This window comes from Dromaius novaehollandiae, chromosome 1 (assembly GCF_036370855.1).
Source record: "Dromaius novaehollandiae isolate bDroNov1 chromosome 1, bDroNov1.hap1, whole genome shotgun sequence".
Lineage (NCBI taxonomy): Eukaryota > Metazoa > Chordata > Aves > Casuariiformes > Dromaiidae > Dromaius > Dromaius novaehollandiae.
Window position 1 is genome coordinate 62,546,517 of NC_088098.1, and position 20,347 is coordinate 62,566,863.

Consider the following 20,347-nt stretch of genomic DNA (forward strand, 5'->3'; position numbering starts at 1 on the left):
TTTGTCAGGGATTTTTTGGAACTGTGCTACCCTGGACCATCTTTTTCTAAAGTGAACATGAAAGTCTGCACTTTCCCACCCACAATACGCTGCAGGTTTCATTTTACTCCTCCTTCGTGTTTGTTTAAACATTAAGTCAAAGCTCTGTTCTGAGGTAATATGAGAACTTAAGTCTTCATCCTGCCCCCATTTACCAAGCTTTATTTCAATGCATAAGAGGCTATTTTATGACAGAAAACACATGCACAAACAGCTGCAGGAGCAGAACCAGTTGGGCTTTTTCAGCCTTTAATTGTGCAATTGCACTTTACAACTAAATCGAGAGAAGCAGCTTCAGTTCACCTCTCTCTGCAAACCCTCAACACGATGTGAAAACCTCAGACAGCATGATGGCCTCCCAAACCAGCAGCCCTGTGCCCACCTGCCCTCCACAATCCCACCTGGAGGAGTTTTATCTTCACAGCCAGGGAACACTGTCTTTAAAGCACAGTCTCACACCTTATGCTTTTAGGTCGAAAATTACATACACACATATGAAATGCAGCTACGTGTAAAATATATAAATATGCAAAATATACAACGTGATGCAAAAGATAATATAAACTGTATTAGGGCAAATGAATAAGAGTTATATGTTAAAAATGTGTATGTATATATGTGTGTGTGTGTGTGTATATATATATGTTTCTGTGGGGCATACGTGTGTGTGTGCGCGCGTGTGTGTGTGTAAACAGACACAGCAAATATCTTCTGCCTGGACTGTTTCTGTTCTTCGAAGCCCTCAGTGTCCCCGGCGGTGAGAGACAGACGCAGCAAAACTTCTTTGAGGGAGCCCCCACCCTAGTTGGGGCCCGGACCCACCCGGAGCGGGGCTGCCCCGCTCCCCCGCTGCCTGAGGCAGCCGCGCCGGGCCGGGCCGCGGGCCGAGGCCTTGGCGGGAAGCGGAGCGGGAGGAGAGGGGAGAGGAAGGGAGCGGGCGGCCCTGCCCTCGCCTCCCGCCGCGGCGGGGGAGGAGCGCGGTGTGGGCTGTGCCTGGCACCTGCGCGGCGGGCGGGGCCGAGCCCGGGGCCGCGCCGGGCGCCGCCCGTGCCTCCGCAGCCGAGCGCGGCGCTGAGCAGGCGGCGGCGCAACAGGTACCGCCGCGCCGCGACCGCCGGCGCCCATGGCGGCTCACGGCTCCGCCGCCGAGCAGGGCTACATCCGCACCGTGCTGGGCCAGCAGATCCTGGGGGAGCTGGACAGCTCCAGCCTGGCGCTGCCCTCCGACGCCAGGCTCAAGCTCACGGGCGGCCGAGCCGGCGAGGAAAAGACGCTGCGGCTGCACCGGCAGGTCCAGCAGACGCTGGCCAGGAAGAGCAGGGGATCGCTGGTGAACGGTGAGTGCCCGCCCGGCCCGGCCCGGCCCGGCCCGGCCCGGCCCGGCCCTGCCCTGCCGGCGGCTCCCCTGAGGCAGCTGCCGCCTCCGGCTCCCCTCCCTCCCCCATCCCCCCGGCCCGGGTGTCCCGCGGCTCCCAACGGCTCCCAACGGCTCCGGGGCTGCCGCAGCCGTTGGGTCGCGGACCCCCACACCCCCCCGCCACACATGCACACGCACAGCCATTTTTCTATCGGTTTTGGTGGGTTTGACCCCGGAGCGGAGCCAGCTGCTGCGTGAAGGCGGTGGTGGTGATCAGCCGCTACACAGCCGCTAGCCGGCAAGGTGGCTGCGGAGTTGGGACTTCTGAGTGCAAGCGGAGTTGTACGGGGATAGCCTCTTCGTGCCCCGCGGATGGCATGGGCCCGGGGAGAAAGAGCTTGCTGAATACCGGCTTCATACGAATCGTTTCCCTTCGCAACATCTGTAATAAAAACCTGAGCTGTATCACACGTTTTCCTTCTTTTTCCTTTCTGATTAAGCGAATGAGATGTTTCTTCTGCCCAGCCACTGCTGCCTGAGAGAAGAGTTGAGGCTAAATTCTCCCGATCCTGTAACAGTTTTAATGTGCTTATTTTAATAACTTAGTTTTACCCACTGGCCCTGTTTGCTAAAAAAAACGGAAAGAAATGTCGGAAATGGTTTTCCATATTTTACCGTGAAGTAGAAGAAAATGAACTAAAAGGAGGTTTGGCAAAATAGCCCCGGGAAAGACGTAAAAAGGAAACCGAGTGATAATGTTGCTAAACTCTTTATTTACCCTTTTCATTTACATGCGCAGTACAAATTGAAGTCAATTGCTTTTAAGCTCTTGCAGTCAGCAGGCTCGATCCTTCCATAGGGCCCGCGGTGCAGTGATACCTGCGTGCGACGGGGATCCAGTTGTGGTGTCAGGCCCTGATGAGGTGACTTCGTCAGGTGCCGAGGGTTTCAGGCAAGCTGCTGGGAGGGGTTAGTCTTAATGGGGAAAAGATGCATTGTTTTCAAAGTAAATCAAAAAAAAAATCTGAAAACATAAAATTAATTATCCTGAAAGCTTTCCTCCTGTTTTTAAATATGACTGACTTACAGTATGACTTGTACGTATGACTGACTTACAGGTTATTACACCTTGTTGCTCAGTTGTCATTGTGGAAGCTGTCACTTTTTGTTTTCAAAAAACTGAGTGAAAGGGCTTCACATTTATAAACACACTTCACTCATCTGTCTTGTCAGGCAGAAAAATGTTTCCTTGTACTTCAGCTGGCTTCCATCTGAAAAACACCTCGTGACTAAAAATGAATACAATGCAGACACAGACATATTCTACTCAGAAAAATTAGGAACATAAATCACATAAACAAGTATACACAGCTCAGCAGTGTGCAGGTACATATGCAAGTTCTCAGGCTGAAAGTTCTTACTTGAATAAGGTTCCTAAACATTTTTAGAGTAACTTCATTAGTTTTCTGATACTAGAGAGGAGCTGTCCGGAAAATGCTTTTTGAACAATAGTTAACAAATGAGTCGATGTCATGAAACTGGGATGCTTTCCCTAAACTATGCATAAAAGTCTATGAAGAGAAGTTCCAGTCCTCCCATTACCTTCTCTGGAACACATTAACAAAACTGATGGATTAGGGGATAGTTGTCTAAGTTTTTCTAAAGGTCAAGTATTTGGGCACTTTGCATTTCTGAGACATCAGTACTTCTATGCTTCAGAAACCGGAGTGACAAATCATGTCTGTTACATGCATTATTCATGCATAAAAGGACTTTCTATTTTTCTTCTTTCAAACATATGCTTGTGCCCAATTCATCATGCATTTTTAGTCCTACTGCAAAACTCAGAAAAAAATGGAACTGGAATGTATTCCTTATATAAATAAATGTATTTATTTATATACACACAATATATAGATACGTCTATCTATATATCTATCTATCTGTATCTCAAATATCTATAATGTGTGTCGAATGCCTCTAATGTGTTCAATACGATGACTTTCCTGAAAAATGTATGTATATATGTATGTGAATCCACATGTTGGAATGTTGGAAGTCACAGGGAAAACTATATAAAGATTTAAAAGGAGCAGGTCCCTGCGATACAACTGTCCTATCAGTAGAAGTATTTCAGGCCCTGTTCAGCAAGGTACTTAGCACATACCTAACTAGAGTATTCACATACATGCCTAAAATAAGGCAAGCACATAACCACTGGGTATAAAAAATCAGTGGTAATAAAGGTCTTACAGAGTATACTGTATGCACACCCATCCACAGACAATACTGGGAGTTTTGAAGCACAAGGAGTATGCTATCAGGCAGCACAATTTCTCATTAAAATTTGAAATTAAACGTGGCTGCTTAGCCTTAAACATTACCTTCAAATGGGAAAGCACCTTTTTGCCTCCCTCATCCATTTTGTTTGCTATTTTATGCTCTTTTTCTCCCTTTTTTGTTTTTTGAAGGTGTCTTCCTTTTTTTTTTTTTTTATAATGGAAATTCAGGTCATCCTCAGATTTGTGCTTTGAGGATTCCCGTAACTGCAAAATGATTAAAATTATGTGCTGCCTCAAATCGCTTTAAAACACTGTCAAACCTTTTTCAAGCAGTAGTTTGCCAAGAGCTGCAGCTTCTCCACTTTATCACTTGCTATATTTTTATGAGTTACAGATTATGCCACCCGGAAGTAAATGTGAGCCACTAAAGCAGCCATATGAAATTTCTGATTTCTGAATTTAAAGATAGAAATGGAATGGTATATAGTTCAGAAGAATGGCATTCAGAGTCGTATACATTAATCACCAGTGGTTTTCAGCTCATATGTATAACATTGATTATTTCATGTATAATTTAAGAGTTGGTGAAAACATACTAAGTTTCTGATTCCACTTGCCCCTGATCTTGTTCTCTCTGAGTTTTGATTGGCTTTTAAATTCCCTTGTGATACTCCTGTTTCTTTAGTGTAATCCCTGGACCAAAGTCTTCCTTCCTGTACAACCTTCTCAGTTTTGCTCAGTTTTGAGAGCAGAATTTAGTAATATATTTTACAAAACCAAGCAGTCTGGTGAACTGCTGTCTGTGTAGAGATACTTTCTCTGACATAGGCATCTGTTTATGAAAAACAACCAAAATTTATGAGGTTTCCAAATCAACAGTATTAGATATAAGGCAGTTATAAGCAGAGCTTTATTTCTTCCTTATATTTCTTCATTTTTACAATTCTTAATAGTGTTTTTCTTAAACTGTTTTTTAGGGATTCTTAGGAGTTTCCTATCCTGAGTCTTCCATTTCACAGAATTTTGACCATGCTTACTGCTTTGTAGTAGCCTTCTTGTTGTATCTTTGTAGAAAAAGAAAGTAGAAAAAAATTGCTTGGTGGTGACTTCTACTTGTCACTGGTGTCATTAAATTCCTCACCTCTGCTTCCTGAGCCAGAAGATATCTTTTTCTTTCATTGTGAGCACTTGTATAAATGGGTACTGACCAGTGCAAAGTACAAAATGTTAGAAAAAGTCCTTTGGGTTGCACTGGCAGAGCAATGAAGGGGAATGACTAGAAAGGAGATTCGTTCATCTCTAGACTGAGTGATTCAGTGAAGTTTTTGATAAGCCATTGTTAAAACGCCACTATCTCAGTCCATGAGCGGTGGTGTATGAAAAAGAATTAAAAGGTGACAAACCAGGAACACAGAACAAAGCAAGGCTCTGCTGAGGGTATTATTGCCCCTCCGAACAAGAGTGGACAATAGATATTCAACAGGTGAGCACTTGGGATACAAGAAAATACCACAATCTTTCATAGACTTTTATGTACGGGGTACGATTATGTTCATGCCTGCAGTGTGGGGTTTAAAGGCAAAATTTGGGTTTTGTGGTAACCATTTAAATACAAAGTTGCTGAAAAAGACACATAACTGAGAGGTAACAGTATACAGGATTTAAAAGAAATCTGATGCACCTAACTCCTTAATAGAGACTAATTGTCTTCATGTAACTTAGACACACATATTGTCATGACTTTTGAAGGCCAGTCACACGAGGGATTGATATGTCTGCAACGGTGGCTAGTATGGCCAGTAATCACTGGGCAGGAGCTTTCAAGGCCTCTAGAGATATTCCACATATCACATCCAAGGGAACTAAGGAGGTCTGAGAAAAGCCACTGTGACAATAGATAGGATTTTTTTCTCAGTCGTCTCTTCAGTCTCCTCCTTTATAGTGTAACTATTTTGTCAGGTCTCAGAATTTTATCATAATTGTTGTGAGATTAGGTGATTTTTGTATGGCTTTTATTTTGGGTGTAAGGAAGAGTGAAGAGGTTTTAGTTTTCCTCCGCCACTTCACCATGTCCAAAAAGCCAGTGTTCCTGAACTTCTTTGGTTACATATTGGCAGGAAAGAGAGAAGACTGAGATAAAAGGTTCAGTTCAGTTGCTTGCGCATGGGTGTCAGCTGCTATTTGAGATGCCCATGGTTTCCAGAATACCCGCATGGCTTGACAGACATGACACAGAGCCTATAGTAAACCATCCTTTTCTTGACTGGCAGCTGGAAGTCAAGCGGACTATCTCTATGGCATTTTATATAGGTTTGGACCCTTATCGGTGACTAACTGAATCAGGTTTATAGTTTTTGAAGAGAGAGTTTCTGTGAGGCTTAGACCACTCACAGTGGTCTCACAGTTGGAAAATGTTAATTGTAACAGTAAAAGAACCCACAATACAATAAGAAAATCCTTCATGGCGTGCTTTCTTTTAAATCAATGCACTGAGTGTATAACGGCTGCCTAATGATTTCTGAATATATGTAACACAGAGGTGTTTCGTACTGTGGTGAAAAAAAAGCTGGAGGTGGCCTCAGTGAGAGAAGCAAGTCTTGACCAGGTCACCTATTGTGCACACTGGCTTTTGGCACAAGTAAACAGCCCATCTTACGAACTACATTTTAGGTAGCTAATAAATCTTAGGTAAAATGCTCACAAAATATTTTACTGATATGGTAAGAGCAAACACTAGATACTGTACATGCAAAGTGAAATTCCACAAGCTAACGTCTACTGTGTTTACCTCTGAGAGAGAAAAATGTTTTGTTTTACTGATGGATAGTTCACAGAAAGACTGAAAGTTAAAAAAGAGAACTGCTTAAAGCTACTGTTTAGTAAAGATACCTGAGTGCTGTGATTTATAATTGACTCTATTTTGCTTTTACAAACAGGGCAACTGTAGGATATGTAGTTTATGCTAAACTAGTTCATGGACAGCTTTATAACCGTCATTATTTTATTATTTGTTTAGTAAAGACAGAGTTCTGAGTTTTCTAAAACACAGAGAAATGCCTTGCTCAAAGGATCTTTGTGTTCTAAGCAGATAAGTAACAGAGAATTATTTCTGACTAATTAAAGTGAACTGGACAAAAATACTAACTATAAAGAAACAGAGAAACATTGTTAATATGTGTGTGTGTTTGTGTATATTTAAAGACTGCTTGTATGAGAGTATTTTCATGGGTAGCAATGAATAAAGTGAATCTTTAAAAAGCAGGCATAGGCAATAGACTAAGATGGAGTCTTATTGGGCACTTAAAACTGTACATTGATATAAGAATTATATCACACATTATATGAATGTGCAGATTTTTGTTGTCAGTGTACATTGGCAGAGCTAAGCAGGAAATTTTTGCGGTGTAAAACAAGTCACTCTCCTATTACTGCTTTGTCATCTATTTGGGTAACCCTTGGGCTTTGTTGAAACACACAAACTTTCAATATCAAGTAGGGATTTTTACAATCCAAATCATTAGTTTGACCAAGCTGTACTATGCCAGTCTCATGATGCAAAGTTGAAATGAATGTGTCTTAACAAATCACCTAATGCATGTTTAAATCTGTGTTGCATGGCCAAAGCAAAAAAGCAGGAAAGTATGATTAAGTAAGCAAAATAACTGGAAAGTATGGTTGAACTGGACCTCAAATTGTTAAACGCTGATTTTTATTATGCACAGATTTGGTCTCATCCAGGCGGACACATGCTAGTGAAAAAATGTTCTTATTCTCTTGTTTAGTTTCATCCTTTTCAGGCCCTTTACCACCTACAGTAACTAAAGATCAAAGACACAAGATTATTTAAGTCCCTAAGGAAACACATATGCACCTAATAAAGCCAGGAGCCTAACTGCATAAGCTGAAATCCTCATTTGTTTGGCATATATACACAAGGTGCTTTCAGAAATCCCACTAGGCATTTACCCACTTGTTTTTGGCACTGTTGTGCATATGAGTCCTAATATTTTTAGAAGTGGAAACTTCATCAGTTTTGACCAAGTTAATGATTTCATTCTTTATTTTCTGTAGTAGTTCAGGCAGCGTCTTCTATTTGGAAAATTCATGGCCAGTCAGTCAGTGTGTCTGACTTCTTTGTTAAACACTGTTACCTAAACTTCTGCATCACACACTGGCCACATTTGTGACAGATTTCGGGTATGTCTTGCCTTCAGCTTTTGATTTCTGTTTCACCTCTTTAACCATCTTGGTGGTTTTTATATTCCTGTAAGCAGATTCTCATAACAGGGGAATCTCATAAAAAAATAATTTCAGCAGTATCTGTTACAAAGCTTTAAAAAACATTTTTTATTGATAGAAACACTTTCCTTTAAAGATGCATGGTATCAGTGAAAAAAAACCCAGCCTGATAATTGGTTTTTTTTTATTAAAAGAAAAGTGAAGTTTCAACAAGATAAATAACCACAATGAACTGTTTTATTTTCAAAGCAGGGTCATGGAAAAAAAACAATTAGAGCAGAGGTACTGTGGATGTTCTACACTGTTTGTGGGATTAGTGAACCTTTCGGATACGGAGTTAAAGTGTCATTAAATTCCCCCCAACTTTTTCAGCTTCATATGTCATATGTTTCCATAAACTGTAGAGTCTGGTCATGGACCCTTTGCATTCTCTGGGTGAAGCACTGAGAAGATTAACAAAGCATTGCTTGCTCCAGTATCTTATCAGTAAGGTAGAGCCTAAGGAAAAAGAAATAGCAGCAGCAGAGGTAGGCAACTATGAAGAAAATGGTTTATATGCAGTGTCTGCTATTTATTTGCAATTGTGCATTGTAAAAAATGCACCTCTAGGGTATACAGTAATAGAGGTATACACCCATGTTTCTTAAATATTTGTATAGATCATAAGACTTTTAAGACTTGAAAATATCTCATCTTATGTAAAATAAACAAGAAACTGAAAAAGGCCTGATGTCTTCAGAAAGGTTTGCTTAGCCATATTCTGAACATGATACACTGAATACAAACATCTTTCCATCCTTTCTCTGTCTGCTTTTCTGCTAATATATATTATTAACATCGTGGACTGGGTCATTTCCCTAGTACTGTAAATCATCCTTTATAGTAATATAACATTTTATTAAAATCTTACTAATCTTAGTCTTTATTACAGGCAGTTTACACCGTGCTTCCAGTGTTCCAGAACATGTTTATAACATGGGGATTACTGAAAATGATTTTGTACCAAGAGCTCAATATGGTTTCTCATATTATCAGTCAAACCAGGTGAGGAAAAGAAGGCAATGAACAGAAATAAATACAATATGTATAGTTTACTCCTGTTGTTAAATGGTGTTACAAGGTTAGATTGTTTGCTCACTTGTTTACTGTTTAAAGAAGGTTTTAACTACTGAAATACCTGTCTGTTAACATTTCTCCCTCCTTCTGATAACTTCTGACCCCGACAGCTAAATTCACCTCAGTTTGACAGACAGGCTTTTTGCACATCTATCGATTTTGTGAGAATTGACATTGGGATAGAGAATGAAAAACCATATTAACACCCCACTAAGGCAAAGGCTGTTACACATCAGATCTTTATCCATCCCAACAGGCCGCAGGTCAGCCAGCACATATGTAGCTCAAAGTGGCCTCAGGCTGTGCTGCCACTTACCCAGCCAAAGAATCAGCAGCTGCTTGAGGGATCTCAGGGATCCTGTGGGTGAAGAATGACAGCATGTTGGGCACATGGGTTGGAGCTGGGAATATGATGAAAGAGGTTAGAGAATTAAGCATCCAAAACCATAGGAAAACAGACTGCATTCACTTCACCATGACAGGTGGAGTGTTACCATTTTAAATAATCCTGTTGTGTCCTGTTTAAGCATTACAAGAATTTCAGTGCTAGAGTCCTTGCAGTATAATAGTGTTTCTAAACTGTTTCAAATTACAACTCCACTTCTTGTGGTGACTACACTTTTCTTCAGTTTGTGACCTAACTGCTAAGATAAATAATTGATTTTCTGCAGGGTTCATGACTCTGGTCATAACTGGTATGAACCCAGTTGCAGGAGCAATCACATGATTTGAAAATCAACACATAGCTCCATAGCAATGCTGCTGCATGATCAACATTAGTAAACTGAAAGCAATTCAGCTTGGGAATGGAAATATTTAAATAGAGTCCAGCAGTACAGTAGCTGTATGTGGAAGGTCCAATTCTCTCTCAGCTCAGAGGCAAGAATGATTCTGTGCTTATTCTCATTAAAGGAAATAGCCCAGCTGCTGACCAGTTAATTAAGCATCTCTGGCTCTGTATGGCTAGAGGTAGAACCACTTACTTAACTACATTTCCTTCTCTGTCCTCCCTGTTCTCACCTGTCATCCAGTCCAAAATATTTTATGTGAATCTGTTCTTTTTAGAAGAGGGCAACAATGGATAACTGTCGGTAACGTAAGATATCCTTGCATAGCTCCTGTGTGATAAACAAACCTATCCAGTGATCTGAACCTGTACTTACTACATTTGGTAACCTATACTCTTTTTGTGAGTCCATTATCCCCATCATTAGCTCTTCCACAGTGAAAGTAAGGATTTTCTGTCTGGCCACACATATTTGGTCTTATCCAAGTGTAATTGACTTATAGACATATCTTGAGTTAGTGGTAGAAGCCTAGATCCTGAGACTTTGTCTGCTAATGTTTAGACTACATTTGTTTCTACCTTCATTAGGTAGATGCAAAGAAGTGTAGCAGAATCACTTTTCATATACAATTTTGGTGTTCATATTTGATTTTCCTGTTTGGGTAACAGACCTCACAATTTTTATCTTTACTTTTTTGTTTAGTTTCTTTGCTGTTAATCTTAAATGCTGTGATCTTGCTGTGACTCCTGTTCTTGTATGCACCCTTGAACAGGTGGCTTCGCCAACTTCTTATACAAATGGCTGGGGGACTAGAACCACTTACAAGTCAATGGAAGAGAGATCTCAAAGGCAACCTCTGAAGAGATTAGAGATTTCTCCCCAACGAGGCCCTGAGAGATTAGCATATGTGCCCAATGATTTTCACTATGACAGAGGGATTCAAGCTGGATTCTCTATGAGGCATGGAGATAGCAGGAGATCCAATATGACTGTCCCACCAAGATATGCTCGATCTGAGATTATTGGTTACACTCTTCATGATTCAGTGAACAGGGGACGCTCTTTTAAAAGGCAGTCGCGCATGGGAGCTGTTAATGACACTGTCTTTGATGGTGTCCTCCCCAGCCCCACTGTACCTCTGCACCAGCAAGTAGGCAACAGTCGCAGTATGACCAACCTTTTGGAGAAGGAGAATTACCTGACCTCAGGCAGTGCAACAGGACAAGTCAGATCACCAGTTGCTTCCTATATTGGGTCTCAGAACAGGCAATCTTTGAGGTCCAGCTGGCACCAAACTACTTTCAGAAGCACACAGACCAGGAGGGAAGCTTCTCACCCAGCTTCAATAACCAGTGTTGCTGCAGAAACAGATGGGAAGAGAAGGCCATTGACAGCTGCTATGGCGGCAGCAGGGAGAAATGGTCTCCTGCAGAGTGAACAAGTTGCCATCAATGGATCTCAGCTAGGGTAAGCATGATGCAGAATCTGCTCAGGTTCACAGTTGAAAAGAATCTGTTTGCTTAAAAACAAAAGATAGACTGCGAGATATTGGTTGACTAGCCAGCACAGTGTATAAAATGTCAGTGCAGAGGACACAAAAAGTAGATTTGCTTTTAAAAATCCACTTTCAATGCAAAAGAGGAAGTAGAGAAAAGATATATGTATATGCAGATATTGTAGGGTCCACAGCTCCTGTTCAACTTTGGGACCCTCTGTTGCCAAGGCTTAATCAAATTTATAAGTGGACATATAATAGATCCTGAGTAATTTACAACCTAAATCATGATACACAGTAACGTATTGACAGAATTTGCGCTCATAAGAAGCCAGGTGATTTCAGCTCTGATTCTCACTGGAATATGTCAGAAATCTGCCAGTGAAATAGCTTTTGGCAGATTTGGCAGATTGACAATTTCCAGTTAAAAGTCCTTCATCATTTCAAGGGAACTTTTTGGTTTTGACAAACTTCAGTTAAAACACAGGCAGGAATTTCTCATAGCTCTGCTAGCCAGTAGCACCATCCCTATGACGAGCGCAGATTGCTCTAAATTTCAGGACCCCAAAGCTTCTCACCACCACAAAAATCTACAAGCTCTGACTGAGGGCACTATCTTAAGCTGAGGCTCTCTTAGCTCTATGGCAGGAATTCCCAGAGCTGCCCCCAGACTTCAGGAAAATTATTTAAAATGTTAGAAGCATTCAGATTTTTTTTAAATGACTTTTTTCCTGAATTTTCTTTTCAGAGAAAACTTCAGAATTTCTAACACTTGTTCCATTTTCAAAAAGCAAACTTATCCATCAATGGTGAAATTCCCCTAAGAATTAATTTAAGAAAAATCTGAATGTTTTGAGAGCTCTAAGTTTCAGTAGGCAGAACAAACTACTGAGTAAACGGAAGATCGTTACTTACACTGTTTATTGCAGTTTCTATTGTTGTTTCATAATCTGAAGAGGATCCCAAGGTTTGTTATGTATGTTAATTGTGGTGTTGTTACTAACAATGTTATTAAGAAATGTCCCTTTTTTCCACAGTTGCATAGCTGTTAAGATCATTTTTCCAAAGGCAGTCTTTCTTCTCTTTCTAAGTTTGCTACTATATCAGGTTAGGCATCAGCTGATATCACTGCTGTGTACAGATCAGATGTTGTCTATCTTAAACTATATATTGTTTGTTGTGATATAGTTTTACAAATATATGATCTTGTGCCCACATCTAGTCTGGTTGAAAATTTTTACTGCTTGGTGATCCAGGAGTTCAGAGATCTGGTATTAAAGATATGGCCCTAAGTATTCAGTCTTTACAGCAAGTAAGTTCAGAAAAGACAACTGGAAGCTGACAACAGCTAAAGGCTTGGCAGTACTGACATTGAAAATAGGTGCCTGGGAGGACTTTGTTTCTCAAGAAGACAGCTTACAAACAGGCATATAACACATTGACTCAGTCATTTACTTAATTTGAAGTACATTCTTGAGTGCATTTAAACCACTACCAGCTACTTTAATTTTGCGTAGAAGCAATTTTGGTTCTTGTTCTGCAGGTGCAGACACTAGAATTTGGTTGTCTCACTGCAGAGATGTCAACCAAAGTGCTTTTCACACCTGCACTGTGTAAATTAACATCCGTCTTCTGTCATTGTGCATGTGGCTTGCTTGAGACCATGCTGAATTCCAGGTGGAAGATTTGTGACCCAATGGAAGCCTTTTGAACAGCATAGCTCCCTAAGTGCCAGTTTCTCAGTTCAACTTTTGCTGGAAACTACAGAGGAAAACAATTGGAGGCAGATGTTTACAGGTTTCATTTATCTCAGTATTTTCAAATATCCTAGTTTGTAGTTTGGATTCATAGGTGTTTTGGGGGGAGGATGAAGGGCTTCTTATTTTACCCAAAGTTTAAAAATATAAATATGTGTATGTAAAATATAACAGCTTATATCAATGAGAGGCTGGTGAGGAGTAGTATATAAGATATAGTTCCCTGAAAGGATTTGTATCACTGAATTCTTAAATATTAAGAAAGAAACTATAGCCATTTAGCTGAATGAAGTCAGTATTTGTTACATATGCTTAAGTAATAGCATATGTATGATATCCACATATATGATGTCTAAAAATACATGTTTGGTAAGTCCCCTTGTAATTCTCTTCACTGGAAGGACTTGATGTTTAGATCCTGTTTTGGTTGTAGCACATTCTTGTGCATGCATGGGGAAAACAGTCTGATTTCAGTGCATTTGTAGCAAGGCTCTGTATGAGACATCTGCCTGATTTTCTCCTAGTCTGTCTACCTTGCTCAACCACAGCCTGGGCAAACCTGAACTTCTAGGCTCATTAGTTCCTGGAAGTCCATTATTGGGATAGTCTCAGAGCTGAATAATGTTAATAACCCCTGGTGCAGTCCATAGGCACATGCTTTAGAAATGTCTCTGTTGAATCAGTATCAAAATATTTCATATTTCATTTTTCTGAACATCATTTATTTTTTAACTTTCATCTTAGTTAAAAGTAAAAAAAAAATCCACAAGCTCAGAATTTGAATTTAAGCAAATTTATATCCCAGGCACCTGTTTTACCATATAAGGTAGCTGTGGTGAGATTTCCAATTTTAGATGCACTTACTGAGATGATTTTCAATAAATGTTCTGATTCTTGTAGCTCTGAAGCAGGGAGCTATTGCCCATGACTGTTGTTTCATTGTCCTTCACAAACTGCCCTCTGGTCCCTGTCTGGCCAGTCTGTGATCTGATTCTACAAAATTGTTTGTTTTCAACCAAAAACTAGAACACTTTTTTTTCTGGGTGGGGATTATTTGAAGGAAAAGTTGAGTAGAAAGCCTGGGGAACATAACCATATATCCCAGAGCTACTGCATCCTGAATAATCTACCCAGTTGTGCCATGAATTGCTTTATGTTCCCAAGAAATGGGTCTGGTGACTCTTCTTTCCAATTTTTGACATGGTTGTCTAATACAGTTACCAGTCAAGCAAAAGTGTTGGCAAGTAGGGGGAAGATGGCTACATATATCTTTAATCCTACCACAGGCAATGTACATATTTGATTTAGTGTATGGCACTTTCATTTTGTCCCACCAGGAAAAGGCTTTGCCCATTTCAAACTGGGGCAAATTTTATGAGCTCAAAAAAGCAAAGACTCAGCTCTACTGAATCCAGAACAGAGAAACTGAAGAAAGACATGAAAACAAATACAGCAAAGCTACCATCACATTAGTGAGAAAAACATCAGGGTATCCTCATCATCAGTAAAAGACATTCTAATTTTGCTTTGGCCTTCTTTGGGTCTTAGTCCTTCATCTGCTGATGTTTTCCATTTTGTTTTTATAATTTCAGGCATGACTTACTTTATCCTGAACCTTTTGTTGTTGCAAAAATCCCATTTATGATTTTCGTTTCCCCCGGAAACTTAGTACTTCTCAAAGCTTTTCTAATATTTTCTGCTACTGGGAAGGGAGTAATTTTCTAAGTAAAACTAAAGCTCCTCGAAAATTATGAACAGCCTGCTGTTACAAGAAATTTCACAGGCTAAATGATTTTTTTTTTTTTTTTTTTTTTTTGCAATTTTACTTCACTATATCTTGTGTGTCTGTACTTTTAGAAGCCCAGAAGGCGAGATGACTTTGGAGCATGCAATGGGCATATTGAAGAGTGAAAATACACAGACGCCATCTAGGGTTCTTGCTGCAGTGACTTTCATACAGCATGAGTGTTTCCAGAAAGCAGAAGCCAGAAGAAAAGTAAGTAATTATTTTTATGCCAGTTTCAATCAGGTAGAGCAAATAACTTTCCATATTGTATGGCACTGCATGCCAACGTGAAAAAAGATATTTCAAGAAACCTTGGAACAGTCAGCCTGAAGCCATCTATTTTCCTGTCCATCCCACACATCCCAGCTAAGTTTCTCTATTTAGTGCCTATCAGACCTTTTCATGTTGGCATTGTCTTGTTCCCCTATGTAGTCTTTCAACATGCATTCCTGTCTGTGTCTCCTAATGCTTTATTCCCTGTTACCTGATGGTCTATAGTTCTAGTGACTTTTTCTTGTGACCATGCAGTCTTACAGTATTTTGGCAGATTTTGTCTGCCAATGAGAATTTAGACCGATAGCTTTTGTAAAAAGCTCATTTCTCAGCATATGGACTCCAAATAGCACCACTTTGTTTTACAAGAACTATAGATCACTTAAACTTAAAATTACCTACAGAAGGTCACTTATACTTAAAATTACCAACAGAAAACCTGCATAAATGTTTAAAGAAAAAAAATAAGGAAGCAGTATCAAAAGGGCCTATCGACTGTAACAAAATAGGTCAGTGTGCCTTCAGAGTGTTCTATGTTCCATTTACTTTAAGATGTACATTTCTGTAGTTCATTCTGATAGAATCTAGATGACTGTTGAAAGCAGAGGGAATCAAGTCAGCAGTGTAGTAGCAAGAAACTCTACCTTTTATTCAACTGAATCAGAGGAAAGACAGGCAGGCAGTGTAATTTGACATGGCATGAAGGGCAAAAGGTTTTGTTGCATTTCATTTCTTCCTTTTCCCAGCACCTGTTGGCCAGATTAAATTCTTTTTATCATTAAACTCTGGACTGCTCAAAACAGCTGTATCATATTTCTAAGTCTTTCATGTACTATCGATTCTATACAAGGATGAGTTTGTCCACAAAACCATATGGCATTTTGATATGCTGGAGGAAATCATCCTCAACTGTACATGAATGTAAGTTATTTTCTATAGTAAACTCATTCCTAAAGAAGCTAAGCCTTATTTTTACCACATCAGAGCTCATATGAGATTCATCATTTGCCACAACATGTAGCACTTGGAAGCTATTTGTTTCCCCACAGCTTCTGTGAAATAAAAAGTCCTTTTAATTCTCCATTCATTTGGGGCCAAAACCTTGTTTTCTAAAGAATTAGACACTGAAGAGCACTGTCTTTGTTAGATGTGGGTGGTTCAGTAGTTAACTATTTTACAGTGTGTAATGGTCTACATTTTGAAGTATACATTTACTAGACTTTTCTCAGTATGCCACAGATAAACAGTACTGGCTAAAACATATTCTTTTTTAACACACATTCAACACATGCACAGAAGTTAACAAAGAAAAATACCACCTTTCCATCAGACCAGATGCTAAGAAAAAGTAACAACTTGGCATATCAGGAACACTTTACATCCATAAATCTCAAAGCAGCTTATAAACATTCCAGAGTTAAATCTCAAGTATCACCAGAGGTGCACCGTTACTCTCCTGTCCGTTTTACCAACATAGACGCTAAAATACAGAGCAATTGAATGTCTCATCAGAAAGTACAAATCTGTGACAGAGCTGTAATAGATCTAGTTTCATTCCCTCACATTAATTATTAAAATATGATGCCTCCCTTAGTTGCAGATTTTAACTGTGACTCTCATGAAAGCCCAGAAGTTACAGTCATGTCATATGAATGATCTGTGTTTCAAGTTTTTCAAACAGGAGCAAATGAAAAAAAGTCCCTGCAGGTTTCGGCCAAGGTTTTGATTTTTGTTTTGGGTTTTGTTTTTGGTTTTTTTTGAAGTTTTTCATTTTCAATATCTAACTGTTCTGTGCCCTGTTTTGTTTCCTCACAGGTTTTCTCACTTGGTGGTATCCCCAAACTTATACAGCTTCTGGATGTTCAGAATGAGGACATTCAGCGGGCAGCATGCGGCGCTCTGAGAAACTTGGTGTTTGAAGACAATGACAACAAGCTGGAAGTGTCGGAGCAGAAAGGGATCCCCCTCTTGCTCCGTGTACTCCAATACACCAGGGATGTAGAGACTAAAAAACAAATAACAGGTAGTGTTTTCTGTGCTTGCAAGCGTTAAGTGCTCCAGCTAGTGCACAGGCTTTCTGCGTGAGGTGTATGATTCTTTACTTAGGCCAGTGTTTAGTGACTAAGAACAATGACTTAAAAAGACACTGTTACCTAATTTGTTACATATTTTAAGCACTTCCCATAGGTGAAATTCCAAGATCTTTCCCATCTGTTTTTAAGACAGCAAGAAGAGACCAGGAATTGCAACTTCCCCTCTTAAAGCTTTTTCGAAAATGACATGTGTGCATGTGTTTGCAGGGAGCTCAAAGTCCTTGATATTCCAGAAAAGAAAGTGAGGGTCCAAATAGCAAATCCTTTAGAACCACTGAGATGAGCACTGATCTGGGCAGTCCCAGAGGTGCCTGGGGCTATAAGTAGTGCCCATTACTTCCACAGCAGCTCAGCCCTCACTTTTTGACGCTATGTTGCCAGTGGAGTTGTGCTGCTGATAGCTCTTGTTGGAAACTGCATTGTATCTGTCCCCAAGAACTTCCAGATGCTGAGGATGGAAAGTAGGTGACATACTCTCAACAAACCCTACAGCCACAAATGTCTACTTTGAGCCCTCTTACTCCTGGCTCTTTACATCCCAGAATCTACCTTTGCAGATCTGTGACAAGCAGAAAACACTGCCACAAGAACACCATGTTTCCTTTCTGTGTGCAAGGGGGAGAGCTCCTGGGAGGACATCCACTTGATCATAAAGATCATAAGGCACTTGATTATAAAGATCATATCAGTGGTGCAACCTGTATTCTTGATTAAATCTTTACAGAGGTTACATTCTCACCCTTTTTGCTCCGGTTTCCCTGAGGGAGAACAGTTAAAATGAGTATGGCCCATTGTGATTTTGAAGGAAGCCTCTTGTTGTACATCAGTCTAGCAGAAGGAAGGGTGGGAGGAAATGGCTGCCTTTTATTACAAAGAAACCTGTGATTACTGCCCTGTCGGCTTTGCAGCAGGCAACAAAAGAGTGTGACAGCCCTTTTCTCCTTGTACTTCTGTTTGGCCTGCATCTCAAGGAAGTCAGCCACTGGTGGCCCATATTTATTTTAGTTAGCATGCCGAGGAAGAGCAGGCTTATATTTCACAAACTGAAGAAAACATAATGAGTAAATGAATGGGGCTTCATTTCAAGTGGTCTTTAAAAACATCAGATTAAAATAACAGTGCTTTATAAGATATAGGTGTCAGGCAGCTTTGCCTTAAAGCAAAGGCATGTTGAGACCTTCTGTAATTCTGCATTCTTTTAAGTATTTGAAATACTGTGCTTCCTAAGCTGGGGAACAAAGCTTTGCATTGTTGACTCTTTTGGCTCAGTTCAGCAGCCCCATAAAGTTGAAGTGTCTTGAAGTTTTTCACATTCAGCAGATGCAGAATTGGGTCATTTGATAATATCTTGTATAGTATGTTCTGTCTCAGTGCATTTACACAGAAGTGACAGAAGCAGTGAAAATGGTGGCCTTGGAATTTTTGGTCTTGGAAAGGCCAGAAAGCCTGTGCTCTTGCTAGCAGTTTCATCATTTCTGACAAGAGCTTTGACTGTTTCAGGAGAAGGGCTCATACAGATATCTGTGTTGTGATTATAAGTGTGTTCTCCTTCACCAGCCTGAAAGTGGAAGCAGGGACACCTTCTTTCTGCAGTTACTGGTGTCATTGAACATGAATATTTGCTTCAGAAACATACAACACACCAACAAAATATATAAACAATAATGAATAGTATGTCATTTGCATAAAACAAAGTATTCTAACATACTTCCACAGCTATCAGCTGCAAGGGATGGCTTTAAAAATACAAGAAAAAAGCACTGCACTTTGTTCAAGATCAAATGTGCAGTCGAGAAGTATGCTAAGTCCCTTGGTGAAAATAGTACTAGGAGAGATGTTTGCCAGCACCTGAGGAATCCTTCCAACTCCCTAGCAAGCTGCGAGGATCCCACAGGGTAGAGGACAGCCAGGTTGAATGAATTTCTCTGAGAATATTAACCTTGCTTCCAGCCACTTTCTTTCTCAGCTCACACTTCAAAGGCAGGCAAGGAGCAGGCTGCGGACAAGTAGGCTGTCACTATACAGCATAAGCTTACTAAAGTCAGTATTTCCAGATGATCTTGATATCTACAGTGATATCTGGGAACCCCTGGAATTACTGCTGTGCACATAGCATAGGTTGACTGGAAGTAGCCAGAGAAGGGCTGTGGCATAAGGCCTTTCCAAGCACAGTGCAAACCTCCGTGTGTCTCTCTACTAGGAGGGTTGGACCACACTGAGTTGGAGTCCAATCTGTTTGTAGATGAGTAGTGTATTATTTCCATCCCACATGGCAGACCTGTTGCATCAGTTTTCCTGGATGATTGATGGCTCACCTAAAAGGTTTTTTTTCCTATTTTTTCATTACCTTTGACTTCCTACAGGACTGGTGGAACATCATCATAGCTATGTAATTGCAATGTAGTGTTGTAACAATACACTTCTAGGAAAGGTTTAGTGTGGAATCTTAGGAATTTCACCTCTTCAGCATGAGAAGCCTATCTGTCTTACCATGTAACACTTATTGCTTGCCTACTTTATGACTGTAAATTAGAAATTTCCAGATGTGTGATATGATAATTAGCTGAATGTCTTCCTCCAGAAGGGATCAGTAAAGCAATATTTGCACCTGATAATAATACACTGAATTACTGTGAAAGTGAGAGACATATGTCTAAGGGTCAAAAGCATGTGATACTCCTTAAGAAATATGTTTAAGCCCAACAGAGACAAGCTTTTTGTTTCTGCTGCTGTATAGGAAGCATAGTACCAAGTATTCTACCTGAGAAAAATAGGCGAAGATAAGGAAATTATTGAAGAGAAAGAAATTAAAACTCCGAGATACAGAAGTCTTCTCATACGGTACTTCAGTACCTGTTGGAAGTATGTTCTAATAGCTCTGCACATGACAAAAGTATATCTCAGCCTTAGAAGCTTATCTGTAAGGTCACTGGTTAATTAGTGCCAGCAGTGTTAATACAGGCAAAGCCATGTCAGATAATACTAAGACATAGTAAAAGACCATATCATATATGGTATATCTCAAGACATATTTTGAAGGCCTGTATTCTCTTCTGGCCTGTTCTGCTGGCCCTCCCTTCCCTTTCTTTCTCTTTCAGTGTGCAGAGAGGAACTAAAAAACC

General features: G+C 40.2%; 1 protein-coding gene across 1 annotated transcript in view; it reads left to right on the plus strand.

The window, feature by feature from the left end:
- Positions 1-970: 970 nt before the first annotated feature.
- PKP2 (plakophilin 2) overlaps positions 971-20,347 on the plus strand; it is a 41,894-nt gene continuing 22,517 nt past the window's right edge. The window contains exons 1-5 of the mRNA XM_026119781.2: positions 971-1,376; positions 8,849-8,961; positions 10,594-11,288; positions 14,931-15,069; positions 16,948-17,155. Of these exons, the coding sequence (XP_025975566.1) occupies positions 1,163-1,376; positions 8,849-8,961; positions 10,594-11,288; positions 14,931-15,069; positions 16,948-17,155 (1,369 nt within the window). The 5' untranslated portion in view covers positions 971-1,162. The remainder of the gene's footprint in view (positions 1,377-8,848; positions 8,962-10,593; positions 11,289-14,930; positions 15,070-16,947; positions 17,156-20,347) is intronic.